Source organism: Leguminivora glycinivorella, chromosome 11 (genome assembly GCF_023078275.1).
Source record: "Leguminivora glycinivorella isolate SPB_JAAS2020 chromosome 11, LegGlyc_1.1, whole genome shotgun sequence".
Taxonomy (NCBI): Eukaryota; Metazoa; Arthropoda; class Insecta; order Lepidoptera; family Tortricidae; genus Leguminivora; species Leguminivora glycinivorella.
In genome coordinates, this window is record NC_062981.1 from 22,359,080 (window position 1) to 22,368,180 (window position 9,101).

At 40.4% G+C, this 9,101-nt stretch overlaps 1 protein-coding gene across 1 annotated transcript; it reads right to left on the bottom strand.

The window, feature by feature from the left end:
• Positions 1 to 4,337: 4,337 nt before the first annotated feature.
• On the bottom strand, positions 4,338 to 9,101 carry LOC125230866 (mitochondrial 2-oxoglutarate/malate carrier protein-like). Its single transcript, XM_048136118.1, has 5 exons — positions 8,884 to 9,101; positions 8,047 to 8,256; positions 6,978 to 7,080; positions 6,390 to 6,514; positions 4,338 to 5,174 (listed from the first exon to the last, which is right to left on the bottom strand). Exons 1-5 carry the CDS (start codon positions 9,099 to 9,101, stop codon positions 4,970 to 4,972), a joined length of 861 nt encoding a protein of 286 aa, XP_047992075.1. The 3' UTR covers positions 4,338 to 4,969.

Below are 9,101 nucleotides of genomic sequence, written 5' to 3' on the forward strand. Positions count from 1 at the left end.
TAGGTACAGTCAACCAATTTGAATCATAGGCCAGTGTAGACCTTTCCATAGTAAACGTCAATGTGACTTCCTATGGCAAATAGACGGCTTAAATGAGACAGGGTTCTAGAGTGGCCTAGGATTCAAATTGGTTGACTGTACAATATTAACCAAACTCGTATGTTTCACCGATTCGTTACGTGTTCCATTTCTTTACGCTGTGGCGGCGAAAAACTCTTTCATGACACGGCAGACGTGTCAAACGACTCATACGTATACACAATAATGACACTGCTCCTGTGTCATTATTGAGTCGTTACAGAAACAGTTAAGTAATAAATATGCCGAAACATGGACGCTCACTAAAAAGGCTGTGCATAAGATCCGAGTTTCACAGAGAGCCATGGAGCTTGTCAAGAGATCGAGATTCAAGATCGGGTGAGGAATGCCGAGATCCGTCATCGCACCAAGGTGCAAGACGTGGGTTTCGTCATTACCAAACTTAAATGGAGTTGGGCGGGACATGTTGCTAGGCAGAGCGATGGCAGATGGACTAAAATGATAATTGATAACAGAATGGTGGCCGCTCACAGATGTAAGAAGCGCTTGGCATCCGTTAGCTCGTTGAGTGGACGACATCCGGAAAATTGCGGGTCACAACTGGATGAGACTAGCTCAGGACCAGGACAAGTGGCGTACTAGAAGACTATGCTCAGCAGTGGGCGATAAAGGGCTGATATGAATGAATGAATAAAAAAAATTGTCTGCTTAATTACGTCTTATTTATAAAGAGCGCTTTCAGTCATATAAAGTAATGGCTAATTCCACGTAAATACCCATTCGATGCTGTTTGATGTACTCGTACCGCGGGTAATCCGATTCTGAATACCTACCCGCTGAATGTAGGACTGTAGGTGGCAGAAATTGGTGTCAAACGCGCTTTTATATTTAACTAGCGACCCGCCCTGGCTTTGCACTCGGAGTAAAACATAAAAATTGCCATTGCGGACTTATAAGACTTATTCTTTCTTAGAAATTAAATTCTTTTTATTTCGAGTAACAAAAATGACTCATAGTTTTATGGTTAGTAAGCACTTAAGAGCTATGTTATTATGTACTTATTAACAGTTAGGTATTTATTACTAGGCTACTAGGGCAATGTTTCTAGACAAGAGACAGACATATTTTCCATATTTAATATTATAAAAGCATGTGTGTCTGTCCGTTTTTCACCGCAAAACGGAGCGACGAATTGACGTGATTTTTTAGGTGGGGATAGTTGAAGGGATGGACAATGGCATAGGCTACTAAGTATTTGTCTTTTTCGAACAGTCCAGAGTATTCGCCATAAACTGCTCCTAAATTTCATGTCCTTATCTATTACATTTTGTATTTAATTTTGAAAATCTGGACTGGAATTGATGGCAGTAATTCTTTGAGAAAAAAAATGATTTGGCTGCTTAATTTGATGGCGTTGTGTAGGTACGTATACTGATTTTTGGTCACGGATGTAAACCAAGAACGATTTAATACTGGACTGATAAAGGCCATACAAAAAAGCGTACCCCTAAAATGTATGGGCCCGTTAGGCTTAAAACTAGATGGCGCTGTTCGCAGCCTGGAAGTGGCCCAAATCAACTTTTCCAAATATTTTTGCGTGTTTTTTATGTTTTATAAGAACAAATGACATATCTATTTATTTCAAAATAATGATAATTAATTATCACGTCAATAGACATCTTGGAAAAATATTGTAGGCATTATCAGTGTAGTTATATTAATAGGTGGCGCTAAAAAATCGAGGTTACATACGATTCTTAGTATGAAATGAAGTATGTAAATCATTGCTGTAAACAATGTCAAATGCCCAACGGTAAATTTAGACACCTAAAATCACAAAATAGAACGAAATTTTTGTGTATACTTTGACTCAACATGAAAAACTACAATAATAAAAAATGATAATTTCACACGAGTTTATATATTCCATGCTTTCATAAATACAATAAATCCTGTCACAATTGTTCATATATTTTGACAAAGTATAAATACGACCACTTTGAAAATTAAATCACATCACGACAAACACACGAAACAAAAACCTATTAGCAAAATAAGTCTAAAAGCAAAATACATTAAAAAGTAAAAGTATTCAATTTTTTTAATTCCCAACTTATTTTAAGACTATATGACACTGCTTTTATTTCAAGTCAACCTTAGAGAGTTTTCACATTGCCCGACCTGATATTGAATGTCGAATACAACGACGAAAAATGTTTAAAAAGTGTCTTTAGATATACATAATTTACAGATATAAAGTGGCAGACCGTCGGCTAAGTCATCGTTATTTGTAATTTAAGTTATTGAAATATATAAAAAAAATCCAACAACTCAAAATCGCCACTTATAGAGAATAAATCGTCAACAAAAAATACCAAAGCACCATCTAGCGGTTTTTTCCGACATCCTGTATTTCTGTATCGGATCGGAAAATGTGAAACTGCTATTACTCTATATTAGAGCAGTGTTTAGCCTTAAGGGATAGGGTACCACGGCATAGTATAAGGACGATTGAGTAGTTAATCTCCGACGCGATCGGTATTTGGCTCTCTCGCACGCGCCGCGCGCGACACGGCAGCGCCACGCAGCGCGGCGCGTACTGACGCGACCGGCATCCTCCGGTTTCGCATGTACTCTCTGCACCTCGCTGCGTGCGAGCGCTACTCAAGGATAAACCGCGCGGCGCAAGATTCGTTAGAAGAATTATTACTGGTTTTATACTGCAGTGACCTGACCACGCTAAATAAGTTTCGAGTGAATGCGTAAAGGTTCATCTTATTCCTCTATTCTCACTTTCTGCTATGAATGAGGGCAGAAAAAGGAAAATTGTTCACAGCAGCAAAATGGCAGAATGTCGAGGGACAATGTAATAGTGTCTTCACACTGTCTGATCCAATATCGGATGACCTTTGTAGAAAAACGCCGCTAGAATACGGTTAGTATCTGTCTATATAATTATACTTTTTAAGTTTTGATAATTGATAGGATGGAGTTACTTTTCGGAAATCCATGTTAATCAAACTCTAGAACATTCCTTTTGCTAATCCGCGATGAGATAACGTGTAAGTCAATCAGTGCAACCCGTTACATTTACTAGCGTTTTTTATACATGCAATTAATTTTCCCACCCTCCCACCGCAAAAATAAATACACAAACCCACCACAAAAAATAGAAAACTCGACACGTGTTTTGACTACGAGGCATCTTCAGATGTTGACGGTGCGAAATCTGGAAACTGACTAGTCAATCCGGATTTGGTCAACATCTCCTTAATATTTGATTCCTTGTAGTCTTATCCGACACAGATCCGATATCCGATATCGGATCGAACAATGAGAAAACGCACTAACGAAACGCAGTTGCAAAAAGTTTACAAAAGCTTAAATTTTTTCTTCTCGTAGCACTCAATAATCTTTCGTTCTTGAGAAGTTTCATTTCTTTATAATTCCATCGATTCCAAGGGTCCCCGATATCTAGCGTCTCGGGAGCGTAGCGTCGGGCCAACTATATGAAAAAAAACGCCGCGTCGACATTGAGTCGACGTCGCGCCGACTCGGCATCAGGCTTTGCTATACAGTTGGGCCGACGCTACGCTCGAGAGACTCTAGATGTGGGGGGCCTTAGTATGCGATATTTATAGAATCCTACACCAACCGCACTTATTACAAATCATGCCAAAGGCACTTTACACTTTGGGACTTACAGCGTTCACATTATACCAGGGGCGGCTCACTCCGCGATTCTATCGCCGCGCTACAAGTACATGCCGGCGGCCGCGAGTTCGCGGCCTAATCAGGGGTAGCGCGCATTCTCACGGAACGCACGTTCGCACTTTCTATTGTTACTTTACGTCGCGAGTTTTTTTAAGGTTAGTGTCCGCGTGTGTAATGGCTAATAATGTTTAGTTAAATGAATATCATGAATAATATATATACCATGGACATTTTTACACAGATCTACTATTGATTAAGTCCCCCGGAAAGGTTCAATAAGTCTTGTGATGTTGGAATTTAAACAAAAATGTATAAATACTATATATATATTATATGATGACCTGAATATTATAGTATAACATTTTATCTGAGTATTAATTCGTTTTAATCAACATAGGCAACCCTATCGCCGGACGCCGCGCACGTGCGGCTCGTTTCTTTGTAAGAATGTTGTAGGCATTTATAAAGGCGGCATGTCGTGAACATCAAAGCAGTGAGCCTTCTGTACTTGTACTATTATATATTCTGTGATTATACGACCATTATAGGATGTAGACAGGATGTAAAAGGCAGATGTAAAAGATGGCACCTTCAAATAGGATACCGGCCCTACATCCGATATCGGCTCGGATAATGTAATAACACTGTTCAGAAACAACAGTGACAACACGACTTGATGACATTATTTTCCCTTAGTGCATTTTCACATTATTCGATCCGATAATCTGAAAACGCACTTGGGCTGTATCGCGTCTTGTAAGTTGAAACAAGGGTGTCCAAAACGACGTATGAAATGACAGTGTGTATGATCTGCCGTACGCAGTAGGGGAAAATCTATAGGATTCAAACCAATGACACATCTCACCTTGGCAGCAGAGGACCTGGGTGCGTAGCCGAATGGCACAAACGCTCACGAAACGCTCACGAAACGAAACGCTAGTAGATATCTATCCCTATCGCTCTTGCGTATTGGCGCGACAGAGCCGGATTACGTTTCGTTTTCGTTTGGCGTCAGAGAAATGCCATTCGGCTACGGGGCCTGGCCTTTCTTTGAGGGGGCAAACACTAAAAAATATCGAATATGGCGCCCCTTGGACTTGACGAAGTTCGAATTTGGCGCCCTTCTCACGTTGGTGCCCAGGGCATGGGTCCTGGCTCGCGCCCCCCTAGATTCTTCATACCTTATAACTTAGTGACAACAGGTGACTGCCTGACATTATTTCTTAGGCTGCGCCGCCTCTTGCAAGCTAAGATACCTATCAACAAGCAAATCCAGAATGACGTATGATATGACAGTATGGGTTATCTGCCGAACGTAATAGGGAAGGAAGCCCTTCCAAAGATACCGGATGCCTTTCTTCTTGAGAATGTCTTTGAGGATGTCCACACTTCTGGAGTGACGCTCTTGGAATGATTGATATCTGGAATAAAATACAGGGTAACTTGATATAAATGTGGAAGAAAAAGTGACCAAGGCCTCTAAGTGTACCGAGCTGGAATCGAACCAGCGTCCTCCGTTTACCGGACGGATGCCTCAACCGCTCGGCCATCGGGTCACGAAGGCGAGGGTCGAAAATTCCAAGTACTTATATGACAATTTTACACGGCTCGTGGTGCCCTCTGTCATCCCTGAGGTAGAACAGTATGGTTCGACCTCTTAGCTCATATCAATAAATTGCCATATTAGAATATTTTCTGTGAAAATAATTTAATGTGTTCTTAGAGTAAAATATTTACCATATTAAAGGTATTTTAATGAGTATAAAAATACGGGTGTTATAAGTTTGACGTGGCTGTATGTATGTGCTATCGTAGCTTTCGAACGAGTGAGCCGATTTAGATTTTTTTGTTTAAAACCTGAATTAATCGGGAGGCTCTAAGAACAAATTGAATTATTTTCATAGGAAATATTTTAGTTTGTGTTTTTTAAGTAGTTTCTGTGAATCGGGAGGGTTCTTTTTTTAGCCATGTTTGATGAAAATCGCTCCAATATGTCGGGGTATCTGATTGGTAAATATTCATCGTTATATTCGTCATAACTAATGTGGGTGACCTTCATTTCAGATTTACCTGCCTTTTATATCAGGTACAGTTCCAAATACAGTCTTGGGCATAACGTGGTTTCATTTAATTTTCCCCTCACTAGCTCGGAAACACGTGTTTTGTCTTTAATACCAGCGGGTAAAAACGCATTTTACCCACTAGTGGGTAAAGTAATTTGACCTTGAATAAAGTCAAATTAACTGCTTTAAAATTGCTAAAAGTAGGTGAAACTTAGTAATAAAGATGAATTTACCACCTGTGGAACTACTGGAAGCAGTGATAAACGCATTTTTTGCGTTGTATTTTCCTCGCTATAGTGAGGGGAAAAGTTTTGTGTTACACTCGGTTGCAAATGTATTTTACTTCTCGTGTGTTAAAAAACTCGCAAGTTCAGGATTATATTCTCGAACCACTCGCTTCGCTCGTGGTTCAACTATAGAATCCTTTCACTTAAGTACTCGTTTTTCAATTCCACACTCGGCGTTAAAATACAACTTTTCCCCCTTGTATAACAAATAACTATTATTGATTTGTGGGAAATTAACCTGAAAAAAATTTGTAAACTAGGTATCTAAAAATGGCTGTATCTGTACCTGGTCTTAACCTGGTCGACGGGCAGTGACAAAAAGGTAGAAAAAAAGCTGGAGATCAAAGCAGTGTACAAATGTAGCTTGATGCTGCTGTCCATATGCTCGCCTCCGGTGAATACCTCTCGAACCTAAAGGACAACAATCGCCATGTTTTTTTTATATTAAAGGAAAAAATTAAAAATTTACGCTTCCGGCGGGATTCGAACACGCGTCATCCGCAACCCGGGCGGCCGCTTTTAACCAATTGAGCTACGGAAGCCGCGCCGCGGACTCTCTCAAATAATCTTTCCAGACCTTTCTTTATACGTACAGTCATACACACCTTTTGGCATATAGCGACATCTACCGACAGAAAATTAATATTTTTCGTCCATTTTTCCTAAACTTGAAGTACTGCTAGCGGACGTTTCCGCTTACGCTAACCACCTCTAAAAACGCGCGTGTTAAAGTTAAGTTACACCACCTGTAAAAAGATCTTTTCCTTTATTTTATTTAAATGTCTGAACGCTCAAACAATTATATTATTTGAGCATATAATAAGCAGCATAAACTTGGATAATATAGCATAGAGGAGAAACAGCTGGAACGTACCTCTGAGTAAACCCCGACTTGTGCGGTTGTGACGAAGATGGACCGAATGAGCGTGGGCACGGCGCCTCGCCACCACGTGGCTATGCCTTCTCTGTGGGCTATTCTGAAAGCATACTTCATTTATACACGGTGTAACATAAGAGAACCGAATGATTTTAACTACGCATTTCTGAGGGCAAAATAAAGATAACATTTTATATGACGTCAAGCTAATTTCGCCAATTTTCTTTTGTAATTTTTTTTTGGATGTATTTTCACATAAAAAGTAAATGTTATTCGTAAAAATAGCAGTTATAATAAAAATTAACTTTTTTTTCTAAAAAAATACTTTTTTGCAATGAGTTACTAGTTATTTTTTGACATCTATCAACGAGGATAGTTAAATTATGTCCGATAACTGCATCATCGCCATCAAAATAGCGTTTTATTCTGAGAAATAATAAGTAATTGTTTTTTTTTAATGCCTATATCTCTGAAAGTAGGCGAAATCCAGAAACGTTTATATGACATTTTACTCTTATAATCTGTTGAGGAATACGCTGTTAAAGTTATTCGTTTTTCTCATGTTACAGGTGTGTAGGTATATTAAAGTAAAAAAGGTGGCAGTAACGGGGACGACATAACCTCCCTATCTCCGAGGTGCCCAATCCATGAACGCGTCCACTATCCTAGCTCTAAAAATAAATCAATACCTGGGCGTTTTCCAAATTAAATCCCGAATATCGAATTTTACCAGATCTGGGACGTGTTTGGGCTCATTCTTCTCAGAATCACGAGCTGATTCGATCTCGACGAAAAAAAAATGTGTCCCCAATTTTCCATACAAAATTCGAGTTTCCAATACGTCACGCTCGTAGTAAGTTCATACAAAAATCGTGACGTAAAAGGAAAAAAAAATAGGACACATTTTTTTTATCGTCAGGATCGAATCAGCTCGTGATTCTGAGAAGAATGAGCCCAAACACGTCCAGATCTGCTGAAATTCGATATTCGGGAGGAAAACGCCCACCTACGGGCTAGTGCCTATAAACTTTCGTCAAAGATAACTAAAGTTAGGAACTGGTATTACCTTAGTAGCTGCTTGAGGACGTTTTCGGGCCGCTGAACATATTTGCAAGCCATGGAACAACGTGGTGAGCATCTCGACCGCCGTAACCGTCCGACCTCGATCATGCGAACAAGCCCTATCTCCGAAGGAGTGCCCATGAACGCGCCAACCAGACCGGCCACGATGGCGATCTTGAGACGCGCGGGGAAGTCTGGCAGCTGGTCGTACTCGCTGTCGAAACAGAAGGATTAAGAGGTTTTAAACATACTGTGCAATGAAATAAATATAGGTACCGTACGTAGCCATACCTATGAACGTTTGCTCACGATAATAGGTATCGCTATCGTAGCTAGCTATCTCTATCGCTCTTCCGTATTGGCGGCAGAGCCAGACTGCGTTTCCATCGGCCTCTGGCGTCAACGAATGTCGGTCGGCTATACCGGCTGGTCAGAAAATTTCCTATATCTATTCAGAAAATTATCAATAACTTAAGTGGCCCTCAACTAAACTAGACGGAACATTCAAGCCAACTCAAGTTCACAACATTGTATATGATTTCCCGTGGTAATTTAGTATGAAAACTCAATCGCTTGAACTAATTATGTCAATGTTCACAACCGTGTAATTTAGGCACATTTACAAAAACTGAGTTTTAGAGTTGAACCTCGGCTGTTATACTATATAATGTAATGTTGTACGATGCAATTAAATTGCGCTGCTTAAATCGTGGTATTTTACCAGTTGAATTTGTGACATGTCTAGTGACCACGCGCTCTTTGTAAACGCTTCATGCGGTGTCGAAGCATCTTCATGGAAGTCTCTTTTGCTGCTGCTGCTGGACAGCTGTAACCCACTTACTTTTTATACTTGGTCCAAAGCGAGTTGTAGACGAACAGTCTAGAGCCCGTGTAGGTGAGCTGGCGCAGCATTCCTGCTGTGAGTCCCGCGTACAGCCCGCGCGTGCCTTCACACACCATGATGCGGTGGAGCATCCTCATGGTGGTCACTTTCTTCGGGAAGAGCTGGAGGCGAACCTTGATCACGTCCAATGGGTGGACGGCTGCGGTGGCTATCAT

Coding starts and splice junctions, on each gene's coding strand:
- LOC125230866 (XM_048136118.1), bottom strand. CDS start 9,101: ATGATAGCCACCGCAGCCGTCCACCCATTGGACGTGATCAAGGTTCGC. Junction 6,515..6,977: donor AAGTCGGGGTTTACTCAGAG/GTACGTTCCAGC, acceptor GTTGTCCTTTAG/GTTCGAGAGGTATTCACCGG. Junction 5,175..6,389: donor GTCGACCAGGTTAAGACCAG/GTACAGATACAG, acceptor ATTTTATTCCAG/ATATCAATCATTCCAAGAGC.